Consider the following 18,082-nt stretch of genomic DNA (forward strand, 5'->3'; position numbering starts at 1 on the left):
CTTCTGCTGTTGGGAAGAAAAAAAGTCAGACAATCACTAATCTACTATAAAATCTATGTTCTGCAAGGGAAGAAACTATGATATGAAGAGGGTGAGTGGCTTTTCCCAGGCTATTCAGCAGAACTGGCCCAGTGCTTCTCCTGGCTCTTTACAATTGTTTTTGGAAGCGTGGAGTTCAGGTACCAATCAGACTTGGGAAATGTTCTTATCTTGAAGCTGAAAACACAGAAAAAATAAGAACAGTGAAGAAAAAAATAGGGGATTCATGCCCAGTGAGGTTTTATTTCAGTCATTAGCAGAGCATTGTAAGGTAAGTAATTAAGTTGAAAATGCATATTTGTTGGTTATACAAAATGATAATCAACAACAGAGCAATCGAACTGAAAGTCTAGATGTCCCAAATATTTTGTGGTATTTTGTTTGCTTGTTTTTTAAAATGTCTTGATTTATGTTGGCCAACATAACAGTCTTTTCCTGAGATTCTTTTCTGTGTTGTCGAGCACCGAGCGCCTTGAGCTGTAGCACACTGTTAGTTTCCTAAGGCTTCCCTAACAAACTACCACAGACTGGGTGGCTTAAAACAACATAAACACTTTACAGTTCAGGAGGCTTTTAGAAGTCTGAAATCATGGTGTTGGCAGGGCCGTGCTTCCCCTGAAGGCTCTGGGGGTGGATCCTTCCTTTCCTCTTGCAGCTCCTGCAGCTCCAAGTGTTCCTTGGCCTGTGGCAGCATCACTTGTCCAATCTCTGCCTCTGTCTTCACATGGCCCTCTTCTCCCTGTGTCTGTGTCTGTGTCTGTGTCTGGGTCTAAATCTCCTTCTTTCTGTAAGGACACCAGTCATATTGGATTAAGGGCCTACCCTCCTCCATTATGACCTCATCTCAACTTTAATTACTTCTGCAATGACCCTATCCCCAGTGACCTCATGTTCTGAGTTACTGGGACTTAAGACATCAACATATCTTTTTGGGGGACACTATTCTGCCCATAGCAACACATACGTTATAAACAAAGTTATTATGCAGTCAGGGAATTACAAAATCTTTTTAAAATACAAGAACTTTCTGCTCATCTGGCAGAATTTTGTCCAAAAGTCAACTGACATACTGGATAGAATGAGTGGGTGGGGTGGGAGGTGTGGAGGAGATTACAGAGCTGGAGAGGAGGAGAAAGTGGGGCAGGATGGGAAGGTCTGAGGGCAATGGGTCAGGGTCCAGGAGGTGAGTGGATACGAATTTTTTTTTTGGTTGGTTGTTTTTGTTTTTTGGCCACTGACTGTCTGGGGATCTGAACCCCTTGACCTTGGTGTTACAAAGCTGCACTCTAACCAAGTGAGCTAACTGGCCAGCCAGATATGAATTTTTAGTGGTATAGCTGGGCTTTTTGTGTGGGAATCTTGGGTTGTGTGGAAAATATTTTCGTATGAAGAGTATAAGGAAAACTGTCCTGAAAATGTTACTTGTCACACTTTTATAAGTCGTTTTTTCGTAATGAGCATTATTTGAGATAGATTATTTTTAAAGAACAAATCAAATGAAGTATATCATAATTCTTGACATGATGGGGTATTTGGGGCAGATAACAGTTTCTGTCCTTTTTTCTTATCTAGATGAGGTTTATGGAAATGAGTCCCTTTATTTGGGAAACTTTCAGTAACTTAGTGACTAATTGTTTGCGTTATGCCTACCAGTGCTGTGCATGCCTAAATGGTACTGAATTATTTTTGGAATTCAACCTAATAAGGTTACTTGTCGTGCTTGTGTTTAAACCACATGAAATATTCAAATCATGTACAGGGTTATTTTTTCCCTGCTTATGAAAGAAATCTGTTCTTTCCTTGTGCTGAGGGTTCTTGAATCTTCTACAAAGGAATTGGTCAGATGTGCTAAAACCTGTTTTTCACAGCCTCACGTGACTGGCAAGACGTTTTGCTTTTGGTTTCAATGACTCTGGCAGGGCTGTTGAACCCAATGGCCATAACTTGATGATACTGTTGGCATTTAGTGATCTAATGTTTTTATTTTTCTTTCTTTGTTTCATTCTTCAGGATTCCTGGACTCCAGAGTTAAAGTTGAAGTTGGAAAAGTTTCTAGCTTTAATTTTTAATGCCAGTAACACTCCAAAGCTTTTAACAATATATGTATCCTTTTGAAGCAAATGGAGACCCCCTCTGGTTTTAGAGCAGATTTTGTTTAGAGTAGCTCACTGGCTGAGGTTGCCTCATAAATAGACATCACTGACCACATTGGTTTCATATTTACAAGGTGAGTGAAGCATTGACTGAGGGTCTGCCAAGGACTGTAAAGAGTCGATGTCCCTTGGTTCGCAGCTTATTTTCATATCACCTGCCTAGAAGCTGTCTTGGTAGAAAAACAGTCTGTCTTCTTGAAAAAGAATTCCTTGGAATAATTGTCCGTTTGAGGAAGGTCAGTCAACCACTTTTAAGGACTTGAGGCCATGGCATATGGAGTGGGTGACCTTCTAATTTGTCATTCAAAATGGTACTTCTTTTTAAATAACTTTATTGAGGTATAATTTACATACTATAAAATTTACCATTGTAAGTGTATAATTAAATGATTTTTTAGGAAGTGTAGAGTTGTGCAGCTGTCATCACAATCTAATTTGAACTGGGACACTTGAGAATCAAAAGGGGCACTAAGTGGACAGAGTACTGGGGTGACACTTGTAAACAGAGCCTGTCCCAGGAAGAGTGGAACATTCCGACACCCCACCTACGGGAGACTTAATTTCCCAAAGGTTAGTCTTTAAGGGCACTTGTCTTCTTTTATTCAGAATAAGAATGTATCCAACATTACTTCTTAACAAGAATATAACATTTTTAATTTAATGAAAAATTTAGGCTGCTCTGCTGCATGATACTTTCTGCTTCCTTTCTCACTTCAAAGCATTCGACTCCCTTTTCCTAACTGAAGTCTTTTGTCCCTAGGATTCTGTGGCACTTTTCTTCTACTTCCGCTTCCTGAGCCTTCAGTGGCTCCCTCTTGCTTGTGTTTAAATTTCTCAGCCAGGCCCGAGCCACAGTCAGACTAAACTAAAGCTCTACTCTGCTTTTATATCCTTTAGGCTTTTGTTTAAATGCTTCCCATTACCCACATACCACAAGGTTTGCATATCCAATTCTTTTTCCTTCATAGAATTCAATATACAAATGACGGTTTTCAGTGAAATTCGGACTTTTCCAACTTGGCTTATAATTATTTTAATATTCTTTTTAAAAGTATTCCACAGCTTAAAACTTATGGGTGCCAATATGTTAAGAATCTAAATGAAATGATTTGTGTAGTAAATTATATTAGTTATATTAACAATATATTAATATGTTAACAACAATACTCACTTCATAGGAAGAGTGCGAGGATTGACTTAATACATGTAAGTTGCTTAAAATAGTCTGACACATAGTGAGTGCTTGATAACTGTTAGTATTATAGTCGCAAGTGCTTGTCACCTTTTATCCTATTCCACATGCTTTGAAGCATATACTGAAATATAACAGGTAACTATAAACAATATCCCTTTATTTTCCTTATTACGTGGAAATATTTGAAATTCAGTTCAACACATTAATCTTCTACTATGAGTTAAATATTGTGGTAGGAATTAGGGATACCAAGAAAAGGCCAAGATGTAATTCCCTTAGACAGATTGGAGTTTTGAACAATAAAGTGGGAGTCTGTAGGGCAGACAGAGTGAGGGGTAAGGGTGCCAGTTAGAGGGAACAGCCTATGCAAAGGCACTTAGTGTTTGGGAGACTACAGAGAATTCAACATTGTTGGAGCAGAAGGATCAATATAGAGAAATTCAGAGTCTAGGCAGGGCCAGGTAATGAAAAGTTCGAGTGAAGTCCTGTAAGGAGCCCTTATAGCATTTTAAGGAGCAGAATAGCATGGTTGTATTTACAAAAAAAATCATTTTTTTCCCTGATTATAAAATCGATTATATTCCTTACAGAAAATTTGGAAAGCACAGAAATGTATTTGTATACGTACATACACTCAAAAGTATATAATGTTTATAATAAACATAGATATATGTATGTGTGTGTATATTTTTATCAAGTGAAGGGAACATTTCCCCATATCTTTAAATACACTTCAAAAACAGGTTAAGTTACTCAGCAGTTTAAACATGATCCAGCAGTTCCACTCCTAACTACATACACAAGAGAAATGAAGACATATGTCCACACAACAACTTGTGCATGAGTGTTCGCAGCAGCATTATTTATCAGAGCCAAAATGTGCGAACAACCCAAATGTCTATCAGCTTGTGAATGGATAAACAAAATGTGGTATATCCATACAATGAAATATATATTCAGCCATAAAAAGAAATATGAAGTATTGATTCGTGCTCCAACATGGATGAACTTTGTCCAGAAGAGGTGTATCTATAGAGACAGTAGATTAGTGGTTGCCAGGGGCCAGCGAGGATGGGAGACATGGGAGTGACTTCTAATGGGTATAGGGTTTCTTTTTAGGGGTGATGAAAATGTTCTAAAATTGATTATAGTTATTGGTGCACAACTCTCTGAATATACTGAAAACTACTGAAATGGGTGAATTATATAGTACGTAAATGAAGTTTTACCAACAAAATTAAGAAAATATGACTTAAGATCATCAGATAAATTAAGGAAGGAAAAAACAGGTTAAGTAACTAGTCTTTGGTCTTGTAGCCAGACCTGAGTTGAGATTTGAACCCAGGCAGTCTGGCTCCAGAGTCCGTGCTTTTAGCCACTAAGTTTTGCTGCTTTCATCTCAATCTTAATTTCCTTGAGATAAAGTTTTAGAATTGAAGTTACAGACTTAAGGGGTATTAATTCAGATTTACATTGTTAGGCCATTTTGGTAGCAGTAAGGAAGGCCTTTTGAAGAGGGTGAGAAGGCCAGTTAGGCGACTGCTGAAATAGCACGAGACTTGGATTTATGGTGATAATTGAGACAGAGAGAAGAGGATTTATTTGGGAGTGACAAGCCAAGTATTGAGAAGTCACTAACTATCTTAGCTCTTTATAGCAGCATTTGGAACTGGCCTCCACTGTCCTGAGAATTCTCTTTTTTACGATGCTGTGGCCACACAGTGTCACATCCTATATCCTTAATGCCTGTTTTCCTGAACTTCTTTCTCATTCCAGAAGGAGAATGGACAAAATAACAAAGGTAAATCATCTAGATTAGAATCTTGATAAGAACAGCTCTGCCAACTGAAGTTGCTGGGACAGATACGGAGAGGATTTGTGAACCTGTTGAATGAGGGCTTTAAAAGCCTAAATACTGATGAAGTGCTTTGCGATCATATTTACCTGCAGTTCCTTGAGGCCCACTATTCAGGATGGCTAGTATTGTTAGCTTCGTCTTACACATAAGATAACTAGGACAGTGAGAAATGAAGAGAAGCCAAGTAATATCCCAAAGGGAAGAAACTGCACCAGCACAGTCAGAAGACACGATATAGCAGGGTGAGGAAAGAATTATTTTAATGTCTTTAACATTTCCCTGGAACTAGTCAAATGGGGCCCTGTCTCAGTAGCAGTATGGAGTGCCTGTTCTTGTAAAGCATTTCCGTTTTTTACATTCAAAGTAGGAATTCCAGTCTTAAGTTTTTGCATAAAATGTTTTTCCATGGTCAACAATTTTTACTAGACCATTTTTCGGAAAGGTGAGACAAATTTGAGTTAATAATGAAGTCAGTGGGCACAGTTGGGGCACTTTGCCTGAGTTTTGTCTTTGATACTACAGTTTGATACCTGCTCAGATTACTATGCTGGGAAGGGTGTGTGATGTGCTTCGTGCCTTTACTAAGCACTGATGGCATAACCCTCAATTCCCAGCAGGTGGGGTTTTGCTACATGAAATTTTTGTTCCATGGAATATCATATGTCCCTTTATAAAGGAGAGTAATGTCAGAGAGGATTTTAAAACTTCCAGCCATTGTTTTTCCATATTTCTTTTTAGAGAATTAAAGTTTTGTAAGGAAAGGAAGCATGAGTAAATTATTTAACTGTTTGCTCACCTGGGAGTTGACAAATGAGTGGTGCTTTAGATTTGCCACGAGGGGAGCTTTGGTAGCTTCAGCTGAGAAGACTTCAAATGCTTGTGTGTTTTTACCCTTTGTAGCCTCGCATGTCCCTAGCCCAGCAGTTCTAAATGGGAGGCTAGATCTGCCAGCTGTGTAGCCCCTCCTGTAGCTCAGAGGGGACAGTACAGATGTGGCCTCAGGGGGTCAACCTGGAATGCTTGAGGGTCGCCAGGCTGCTGTCCCACTGCAGCCCTGAGCTCCCTGAGGCTGCTCTGCCCTGAAGCAAGGTTATGCCCAAGGAGACATCCCAGCAGGCCTCTTCCAAGTTTCAGCAAGCCTGCTCCCTCCAGTGTTAGCCCAGGTCCAGTCCTGTGCCAGTTTTCTCACATCCAACATAATTGCCCCTCTTGCACTGGCTGGGCCTTTGGATCTTGTCCTATAGCTGCTGAAAATGTACCTTCATCCCACTGTTCCACTGCCACTTAACAGACCCCCTAGAGTTAGTGGCATAAAATGACATCCATTTATTACTATCAGTATCATCATCATCATCACCCTGCATGGTCTGGGAGTTGTGGGCTCAGGCCATTGTCCCTTGAGTGTCTCATGGGTACAGTTAGATGGAGCTGGGTGGGGCCATCTCCAAGGCTTCTGCATTCACATGCATGAGTCTGGTGGTTAGTGCTGGCTGTTACCTGAGATCTCAGCAGAGGCCTTTGATTAGAACACCTACGTGGCCTCTCCATGTGGTTTGGTCTTCTTCAGCACATGGTGGCTGTGTTCCAAGGGTGAATGTCCACAGAAAATGCCAGGCGGAAGCTGTATTGCTTTTTCTAACCCAGCCTGTGAAGTAACTTAGTGTCATTTCTGCTGCATTCTCCCATCCTAGTACTAACCAGGCCCGACCCTACTTCAACTTTCAAGATTAGTCAAGATAAGGCACGTTCAGGGTGATATGGCCCTAGACTCTGCTGCATTCTGTTCTTTACAAGTGAATTCCTAAGCCCAGCCCACATTCAGAGGAAGGAGAATTACATCCTACCTTTTGATGGGAAGCGGGGAGTGTCAAAGACTTGGCAGACATTTGAAACTGCTGCGCCACCTGTGTCCTTTGGGCCCCAGAGGACTGCCTTAGTTCTCAGTTGGAGCTACTAAGTCCCTGTTCAGATTTGGTCTTTGGACTCCTAGGCAGTGGGGCAGGAAGGTGGTGAGAAATTTCTCTCTGGTTCCTCAGTTTCTACAGCTTCTGTCCCCACAGTTTTTTTGTTTGTTTGTTTGTTTGTTTTTTATTAAAAAAATGACTGGTAAGGGGATCTTAACCCTTGGCTTGGTGTTGTCAGCACCATGCTCAACCAGTGAGCTAACCGGCCATCCATATATAGGATCCGAACCCGTGGCCTTGGTGTTATCAGCACCGCACTCTCCCGAGTGAGCCATGGGCCGGCCCTTACCCTGCAGTTTTTAAGCACAGCTTTTTGCTGGGATCCAGTTATGTCTCTGATAAGTGACCCAATTTTGCTGATCAGACTAACACGGTGGGAGAGTGCAAATAGAAGAGCCTGTGTTTCTCTACAGGTCTTTAATTTGGGATTTCAGCAAGGAGCCAGGGTTTTCCAAGCCTTCTTTAGGTTTGATTTTTACTGAGTTTTCTGAGGAAAGTCAAGCAGAATGTTTGTGGAGTTGAGTCTGGCAGACAGTGTGTGTCTGTAACTAAGTAAATTCTGCATTGTAGTATTTTTAAGCACAGCTTTTTGCTGGGATCCAGTTATGTCTCTGATAAGTGACCCAATTTTGCTGATCAGACTAACACGGTGGGAGAGTGCAAATAGAAGAGCCTGTGTTTCTCTACAGGTCTTTAATTTGGGATTTCAGCAAGGACCCAGGGTTTTCCAAGCCTTCTTTAGGTTTGATTTTTACTGAGTTTTCTGAGGAAAGTCAAGCAGAATGTTTGTGGAGTTGAGTCTGGCAGACAGTGTGTGTCTGTAACTAAGTAAATTCTGCATTGTAGTATTGCCATGGAGACAAGGTATTAGCAAAGTTGGTCATTGCTACCAGGGCTCAGGCCCAGGCCCAGTGACATGACAGCCAGTTGTCACCACTTTGTCCTCTCCTCTCACAGCTAAGGCTGCAGTGACCAAAAGGCACAGACATGCCCCCATTATAATTATTAATTTTCCCCCCAAATTAATTTAATTCTAAACTTAGGCATTATTTTTTAAATGGAGTGGTTGGGTAATATCATTATTCTGTGTGTCTATCAAGAAGGTTTCATGGATAAAGTGAGATTTCCATAATTTTTGAAGAAGCAAGAAAAGTACTTGTAGAAAATTCTCTCAAAAGGAACTACATTAAAAAAATAGTGTTTAGGGGCCAGCCCCGTGGCTCACTCGGGAGAGTGCGGCGCTGGGAGCACCAAGGCCGTGGGTTCGGATCCTATATAGGGATGGCCAGTGCGCTCACTGGCTGAGCGTGGTGCAGGCAACACCGTGCCGAGGGTTACGATCCCCTTACTGGTCAAAAAAAAAAAAAAAAAAAATAGTGTTTAGGATAAAAAATACTTAGGTAAACAATATAGCACATTGGATTATTATTTTCACCTAGCCATTTTAAAAGGATACAGAAATAGTATCTCTTGGCATTTCTGGTATTAATTAATCCAGCCCTTCAGAAAATGGGCAACTGATCATTTTTCTAGAGTTCAGAGCCCTAAACAGTATTTTTTTAAATGATGACCTATATTCATAGTTATACCTTTCTTTATCCAGTATTTGTGGATTAGCAAAATAGCAAAGAGGCAATTTATATCTGAATACAAAGAATAAAGAGTATATTTATGTTTATAAAGATAGAGTAATTGATTTTAGGTTTTTGTATTAGGTTAGAAAAATAGTTCCATATTTTAAAATGGATTATTTTGTTTTGAGCAGACATGGGGTCTCTGAGATTAAAATCTTATTTACTCTTAAAAAAATGCTATTCCCCTTAATGAAGTCCAAATGTTAAAAGAGAAAGCTTGAATGAAGTAGAAATGTTGAAAGAGAAAGCTTCTATCACTTTTATTGTTATTCTTTGCATGCTACAATTTTAGGAAAGCGCTCTGTGATCTTAACTGACATTCTTTTAGTTGTATATATCCCTCATGCAAAACTCGAGATGCTGTTATTTGGACTTTTGCACAAATTATGTCAGTAGTTTTGGAATATGAAGAGTCTCAGTAAATTTCATTGCCAGGCCCATGACAGTTTCATTAAAATAACATGGAGTTTCTAAGAAGACATCTCCATTAAAAATAGGGGTCTCGCATGGCGAGGTGTCTTGGCTTAATTGTCCTTGTCTCATAAAACCTTTGACAGGGAATAAAGAGTCAAAGTGCTATTTAATGCTCTAAAATAAAGTTGATATCTTTGAGCTGTCACCCAAATAGCTTACAGTTGTGTTAGGTCCTGTCTGTAGCTGGCTAGAATGCCCGCAAGGTGTTTGCCCTGGGTAGCAGGCTATTCCTCTGCTAAATGGTATGTTTGAAAACGGTCACAAACATTTTGGCCCAGCTGCCCACTTCTCTTATTCCTGTAGGCTTTGGGCAGTTAGGTCTCTTTTCCTTCAGATGTGCCACACTTTGAAATGGTCATAAATTCCAATTCTGGGTTCCCAAGGCAAAAGTTCCACAAATAGTCCCTTACATTTAGTTATTGCAAAATGAGTTTCTGAGGGAAAGTGTTCCTTTGTGCAGTCACTTTTAGAGAGGGACTGCTTTGAGGACATTCACACTTATTCACATTTGGCCCACTTTGGGGACATTCACACTTATTCACATTTGGAACTCGATTCGTTATATACCACTTGGCACATATTGAGAAAGTTTGCACGGATGTTCTCTAATATTTATTACCATGAAATGGGCTTATGAATAATATTCTGTAGAATTTTCATCTTTGAAATTTTTAGTTTAACTCATTTTGAATTTTATTCATATGAAAAACCTAAATAATGGCACAAATTTAATACATTGTCAGAGGCCGAAAGAAGGTGGAGACCTCCTCTCCCTTGACAGTGTTTAAGGAGAATCGTGATAAATGATTTCCAAGGGTATCCTCCAGGGGTTCAAGTCTACACTGGATGTAAATTTGTACCAAATGACTTTTTAAAGTTATCTTTCAGTACTGAGATTTGATGGATGTTGAATAATAATCATCATCGTGTAATATTTTTGGTTTTAATAGTTAAAATATTTTACTGCTGCACATAAACAATTGTGAAACACGAATGTTTTTGAAATACAGTGGGGATATTTAATAGCTGTTTAGGACAAAAATTAGGAAGAATGGGTAACTTAGGCCAGTGGTTCTCAAACTTGTGGTATGTACCAGAACCATTTGGGTAGTTTGTGGAAATATAGATACTCAGAACCCACTTAATATCTACAAAACCAGAACCTCTGGGTTATCAGAGATTGTTTGGATCATTTTTGGATGATTCTGACATACAAGTATTTCAAAGTTTGTATACCCCTGCTTTAGGATGTAACCTTTCTGCCACTTTTTCAAGTTATCTACTTGCTTAGAAATACATTTAGAAACTCTTTGACCTCTTTCCATGAAGTAGAATAGTAATAATAGCCACCCCTTGTTAATCACCTGCTCTGGGCCATCCATTGTGCTAGGCACTTTTAATTTATTTTTTCATTTAATCCTAACAATAACACATCAAGGTAATTATCATTATCACCATTTTATAGGTTAAGAAATGAAAGAGAAGTTATGTATTTTGTCTACGGTTACCCATCAAGAAAGTGGTAGGGTAGGGATTTGAGCCCAGGTCCTTATAATTTTAAAGTCTCTGTATCCATGAAATCTGTTCTAAAATGAAGATTTTAAATGTTACACCGTGCCTTGATGAGGACAATAGTAAGTTAGCCTGGGTTTGGGGGCACCATTACCTCCTTCCACCCGTAACCTGCAAGAGAAGGGGAAAAGTAGGGTAGGGCAAAGAAGTGCTGACCCTGATGAGGTGTCGCCTGTTCCCACCGTGACTGGGGGGCTTGGCCTCAGACCCCCCACAGCTGCCCCTTGGGGTGATTCCAAGCAGAGAACTCTAGAACCTTTTAAGCCGCTGGCTCTAAGGCCCAGTGGGCGTGGTTTTATGCTTTATCAAACTGGCAGGATGAGCACTGGTGTCTTATCTCATTCTGGATTCTTGTTTTCCCATCATCAGTAAAGCAGCCCTAACTTTTATGTAAAATGTAGACTGTCCTGCAGATATGATTTGTCTCCCAGAAAACTTCACAGTGTAAAAACAGAAAAATAGGTTCAACCATTTTGTAAGCTGAATATAAAAAGAAACATCAATTTTGTTTGTTAGATATAGAACTAAAAGCATTGCATGGGGTTCAGTCAAGGAAATAGGTTTTGTTAGGAAATCCCATGATGATTCAACTGAACTTTCAGAAACAAGAAATTTTATATCAGTGATTACAAAGTACTTTGTAAGTAAATGTGACGTGAAATAGAAGTAAAGTGTTAAACACAGTGTCAACTTCATTATTATAGCAAAATGTTCTAACAGTAGGTCCTTTTAGAATAATAGTTATTTTTTATTTTGTAAGTTTTTGTTGTTGTTCTTTTGTTTTGTTTTTAATATAAACTGTCTTCCCAGAAATGTTACAGCAGCTCCACCAGCAGCTGGTCGAAGCTGAACGTAGGTCTGTGACGTACCTGAAACGATACAACAAGATCCAGGCAGACTACCACAATCTCATTGGAGTCACGGCAGAGCTGGTGGATTCTCTAGAGGCCACAGTCAGTGGCAAAATGGTAAGGAAGATCCCCAACTGTATATATGTTTGTTTCACGATAAAGAAGTATTATGTGCACAGAGTATGTTGAAAGGGGATTCCTGGCCACTCCCAAGCCAATGGAGCCTGCCCTTCAGTTTCAAAAGCTAATGCACTCAAAGGAGACCACGTGCTGCTTGCAGTATTTCATCCATTTTTCCTGACACGTTATCTACCATATTTTTATTTCTCTACCTTATTCTTACTGTTAGCAAAAGGTAAATTGTCTGGCAAATATTATGTGGTGGCAAAAAAAAATGAGGGGGAAATGCCCTGCACGTATATAGGAAAGCTATTGATTTTCATATGTTGATTTTGTGTCCAGCCACCTTTCTGAACTCTATTAATCTCATAGATTTTTTTGATTGATTCTTCTGTATTCCATTCATATCATTTTCAAATAATGATATTTTTGTTTTGCTTTTTTCATTTATCTTAGCTTTCTTTTTTCTTTCGTAGTACCATTGGCCAATACCTGTGGGACATTGTTGAATAATGTCATCAAAGACATCTTTGCCTTATTCTTGACTATTTATTTTTATTTTTATTTTTATTTTTGGCAGCTGGCTGGTATGGGAATCCGAACCTTTGACCTTGGTGTTACCAATACCACACTAACCAAATGAGCTCACCAGCCAGCTCTTATTCTTTACTTTAACAGCAATAACTTTACTGTTTCACTTTTTAAAAATTAGAGTGTACAATAAAATCTGTTTTTAGAGAAATAAATTTTTTTTAAATGGGAGTAATTTTATGTTTACATTACAGTTGTAAGATAAAATGCACAGAAATCCCTTATATACTTTGCCCAGTTCTCCCAGTGATAACATTCTGTAAAATTATAGTATAATATCACAACCAGGATATGACATTGATACAATCAATTGATCTTTTTCAAATTTCTTCAGTTTTACTTGTACTCATTTGTGTGTGTGTATGTATTAAGCTCCAGACAGTTTTATCACCAGTGTAAGTTTGTTTATTAGAATTGTTTTTAATAACTTAAAAAGTGTAATTACAGAATAGTATGCATTATAGAAAATTTCAAAAATATAGAGTAATACAAAAATAAAATTAAAAATTACCTGTAGTTATGTTACTTAGTAATGACACATGTTAACCTTCCAGACTTTTTTCAGTTCTTAGATATATATGTTTTATAAAAATAAACTCTGGGTCACACATTGATTTCTAGTCTGCTTTTTTTCTTAATACTGAATCACGTTCTTGAAGTCATTAAATATCCTTCTACCAGGCCTCACCTGCAGTGGCTGTAGAGTTCTCTGTCATATGGCAATGCCATACTTTATGTAGTGTCGGGTTCTTACTGTTGGATGTTAAGGTTGTTTCCAGGTGTTTACTTTCATAGATTATAAACATAGTGGGAAATAACATGGGAGATGAGCTTGTTACACTTTTTTGAAGTTGATTTGCTGTGTTAAAACCTATGCTTAGGATCTTCCTCTAATCTGATTCCACTGATAGTTTGCTTCCTCATACCCTTGCCAATCCTAGGTATTATCATTAAAATTTTTATTTTTTGCAAATTTCATAAATGAGAAATAGTGTCTTATGATTTAAATATACATTATATTCATTACACATGAAATTGAACATTTTTTATTTGCTTCTCTTATTCATTTAAAAGATTTATTGAATGCTTACTGTGTCCCAGGCCCTCTTCTAGGCATTAGGGATACATCAGGCAACAAAACAGAGATCCCTGCCCTCGTGGACCGTACATTCCAGTAGATGGTGACAGATGGTAAACAGTAAACATGATAGATAAGTAAATTATGTAGTGAGCTAAAAGATGACAACAGCTACAGGGGGAAAAGTGAAGCCAGATAAAGGGAATCAGAGTTTGTGGGGATGTGTGTATTTGGACAGGGTGGAATTTGAAATAGGCAGGGTAAGCTTTGCTGATCATGGACATTTGAGTAAACACTTGAGGGGAGGGAATTAATTATGTGGTTCTCTGGGAGAAGAGAGTTCTAGGCCAAAGGCACAGCCAATGCAAAGGGCCTCAAGTGGGAGTGAGCCTCTGTGTTGGAGGAGCGGTACCAGGAGCTGCTGTGGCTGGAGGGGGTGGCAAAAGGAGCGCAGTACAAGGCAGAGGGACAAGGCAGGTCGCTGGGGCCTTGGAGGAGCAGAACAGTGAAGTGGCGAAGTCTGACAGTTTGTGACAGGATTACTGGGCCATGGTTTTAGAATAGTTCACAAGTCAGGAGGGGAGACTAGGGAGAGCAGTGAGGAGCTATCAAGGGAGAACTGGTGGTGAAATGTTGCAGTGAACATCCTTGTTTATTTATTTATTTATTTATTTATTTTTTTAAAAGATGACCGGTAAGGGGATCTTAACCCTTGGCTTGGTGTTGTCAGCACCACGCTCAGCCAGTGAGCGAACCGGCCATCCCTATATAGGATCCAAACCCGTGGCCTTGGTGTTATCAGCACCGCACTCTACCGAGTGAGCCACGGGCCGGCCTGAACATCCTTGTTTATATTGTAAACCTTTGAATATAGGTAAGAGAGGGTCCAAAAAGTGGAATGCTAAATCAAAGTTACGGGCATTAACATTTTGATAGATGTTGCCAAATTATTTCTCCTAAATTTCAACAATGTCTACCCCCTAGTAGTGTAGCAGAGTGCCTATTTCTCCACACACTTGGCAGCACTAGATATGATTAAACATTGAAATCTTTGCTGGTTTGGTAAGTGAAACTTGGTATTCTGAATGTTTTAATTTATATTTCTTTAATTGTATATGAAGCTGAATATATTTTCATATATTGTTGTTCATTTATATATATATGTATATTATTATTTTTGGGGTGTCAACTGGCTATTCAAGTCCTTTCCTCATGTCACCTGTGACAATCAAATTTGCTTGTTACAGGGCTGGCCCGTGGCTCACTCAGGAGAGTGTGGTGCTGTTAACACCAAGGCCTTGGGTTCGGATCCTATATAGGGATGGCCGGTTCGCTCACTGGCTGAGCGTGGTGCTGACAACACCAAGCCAAGGGTTAAGATCCCCTTACTGGTCATCTTTAAAAAAAAAAAAAAAATTTGCTTGTTACAGAAATAGTTCTGATAGAAGTTCCAGAAGTCAAAGGAGGAAACAGTTTTAGGAGTAAGGGATTGATCCAAAGTTTCAAAAGCCATATAAAACTCTAAAAGATGAGAACTGAAAGTGTCCAGTGTTTTTGAGGTTTAGGAGGTAATTGGTGTTGACCTTTGCCGTGTGAGTTTCCGTGGAGTAATGCAGATGGAAACTTGATTACAGGGTGTTGAAAAGTAAAGGGGAGGAGACACAGCAAGCATACACAGGCTGTGAAGGAAGGATATTGAGAGGGTGGCTGATAGATGAAGACCTGGGATGGAGGAAGGGGAAGGTATGTTTTTTATATGAAATATGTTTGAACATGTGTTTGGGTTGTAGAGAGGAAACAGTTGTAGGAAAAGGAGTTATAAATAGAGAATGAGAAAGGAATGTTTAAATTTTAATACCATCGGAATTCACTATAGGGATTTCAAGAGAATGGACTCAGGATAGTGTAAGAGGATTAACCTTGAGGTGGGGCCCATCTTTGTCTATGTCACTTCACACATAGCTGTGTGTCGGGGGATCGTAGACATCTGGCACAGGATGGACAGAGCCTTTTACACGGCTGAGGCAGATCAGAAGTTCCTGTTGGGTAGGCGAGAGACCCACAAGGAGAGGAAAGGATCTAGCCCAGCATTTGCTGCTCTTTCCAACTCACTATTCGGTTGAGTAGCCCTCCGCTCACAGAGATGAGTGAGTGAGAGGCAGGGAGAGAGGAGAGAGCCCAGTCTGCTACCGTATGGAAGTTTTACCACATCAAATTACGCAGCTGCAGAAAAGGAGGTTTCTCTCTATGCACAGAAAAAAAGTTTGGAAAAATACATGCTTTTTAATAGTAGTTACCTCCAAGGATTGGTACTTGTACATTTTAAATGAGCATATATTATTTTTATAAAAAGATATAAGATGAAAAGAAAAAAATTCAGAGGTTACCACCTTAGATGTTGTCCATCAATCCTGGATTACAGCAGCTGAGAGAGGCATGAGAGGCTGCAGAACAGCAACGTGATATAGTAGCATTGATGGTAACAGTAATCACGCCTCATGTTGTCAAGCACTTAATAGTTTATAAGAAGTGATTCCCTCATTCATTCAGCAAACATTTACTGAGCCACCTGTCATGTGCTAGGCATATCCATTACCTCATTTACCCCCTCACTGTGACCCAGAGAGGTGGACATTGTTCATCTCACTTGACAGGTCAGATGAGCGAGAGGCAAAGCTGTTGGTTTTCTCCAGAGTCCAGGATGTGAATCCAGATCTTCATATATGAAGACTGGTGCTCCTTCCACCACATACTGCCACCCGATGACTTTATTACTTGAATTTACAAAAATAGTTTAAAATTTGTTTACTTTAAATGACAGTAGAACTAATTGATTTGGAATATGATGTCCCATGATCATACCTCTAGTAGGTTAGCAGTTTTTCTGTCAGGTCAGGCTGTAACTCCTCCCAAGAGCGCCAGTGTGAAAGCAAAGTGATCATACATTTTATCATTGCACCTTACAGAACGATGCTGAAAGACAGCTCTAGTAAATGCCAGTGTGTCTCAGCTGGCCATCGAGTGAGTTTCGTGCCTTTCACCAGATGCCCTGCCGTCCTCTTTGCAGATCACTCCTGAGTACCTGCAGAGCGTCTGTGTCCGCCTCTTCAGTAACCAGATGCGGCAGAGCCTGGCACACAGCGTGGACTTCACGAGGCCTGGGACGGTGAGGCTCTGTGCTCAGGGCAGGGTGTGGAGGGGCTGTCTCCCCAAATCTCAAAGAATGCAACTAAAAAAAAAATGAAAGGGCATGAGAGGTAGCATTTCAGCTGGCTTTTGAGGCTCTAGAAACTCCCAGAAGGATAAGAAAGATGTTTTTGAAGAGGATGCAGCTGAAAACCAGCCTCCTGGGGATGTGGGGAGGGGTGTCCCCACTTGCAGCTGCTCAGTGGGGCTGTAAGGGTTGGGATCAACAGGAACGTGAAGGAGACTTCATTATGTTTTTAAAATAACTGCCGTAGTGGAAGTTGTATGGTCTAAGGCAGGTTTGTTTTGTTTTAACTTTTCACTTGGAATAATTGTAAACTTACAGAAGTTTCAAACATAGCACAAAGGACACTGGTATGTTCTTTACCCAGATTCATCAACTGTTAGATTTATCCCATTTGTTCTCTCTCTCCCCTCGCCCCCTTTACTCCCCACCCCAACAATCTGTTTTCTGAATGATTTGAGGATAAATTACATACTCGTTTATTACAGCCGTTTGCTACTAAATACTTAGTGTATATTTCTTAAGACCAGGAATATTTTCTTATATAACCATACAATTATCAACTTCAGTAAATTTAACATTGATACAGTCTTATCTAATCTACCGTTCATTTTCCAGTTTTGTGAGTTGAGCCAATAATGTCTTTTATAGCATTTCCCCTCCTCCAGTGGTCTAGAGTCAGGTATTGCATTGACCTGTCATGGCTCCTTTGCCTCTTGATCTTGAACGTTTCCCCAGTCTTTCTTTGATTTCATGACATCGACATTTAAGAAGAATATAGTTTTCCCCTTTTTAAGAAAATAGACCATTTCCTCTTTTGTATTTGATGTTTCTTTGTAATTAGATTCAGGTTATGCATCCCAGGCCAAATATTACCTAGGTGATAGTGTGTCTTTTTTAGGATAGCACATCTGGAGGCACGTGGTGTTGAGGAAGGCGTTCTTAGCCAGGGGTGTACACCAGTGTTACCCAGAAAGTCTTCAACATTCAGGAACCCACATCCCTGGAGCTCACACCACCCTGCTGCCTGATTCAAAGGCTGGGTGGGTGAAGCCAGGCATGTGGATTTGAAATGAAGTTCCTGGGTGATCCTGTGGGTCAGAGCCATGGCTGTTCAATAGGGTTTGCACATTAATATTAGAGTTTGAATAAATAGAAGTTTATTTAGTATTTTTTAAAAAATTTATACCCTGAGATTCTCAGGTAGGTTTGGAGCAGCTTATTATGAGAAAACATAAATATGAGAAAATAGAAAATAAAAATAAGTAAATATATTGTGATTAAAGGAAAATAAGTGTGGGAAAAGTAAAAGTAAGCCAGGGCTAAGGCTGGTACAAAAAAT

The 18,082-nt window shown here is 39.6% G+C and overlaps 1 protein-coding gene across 1 annotated transcript in view; it reads left to right on the forward strand.

Moving 5' to 3' along the window:
• The window catches only part of ARMC9 (armadillo repeat containing 9), a 143,822-nt gene that overhangs the window by 21,568 nt on the left and 104,172 nt on the right, over positions 1-18,082 (forward strand). Inside the window, exons 6-9 of the mRNA XM_063098022.1 lie at positions 2,050-2,142; positions 5,164-5,188; positions 11,700-11,857; positions 16,597-16,695. Coding sequence (XP_062954092.1) covers positions 2,050-2,142; positions 5,164-5,188; positions 11,700-11,857; positions 16,597-16,695 — 375 coding nt within the window. The remainder of the gene's footprint in view (positions 1-2,049; positions 2,143-5,163; positions 5,189-11,699; positions 11,858-16,596; positions 16,696-18,082) is intronic.

Source organism: Cynocephalus volans, chromosome 1 (assembly GCF_027409185.1).
Source record: "Cynocephalus volans isolate mCynVol1 chromosome 1, mCynVol1.pri, whole genome shotgun sequence".
Lineage (NCBI taxonomy): Eukaryota > Metazoa > Chordata > Mammalia > Dermoptera > Cynocephalidae > Cynocephalus > Cynocephalus volans.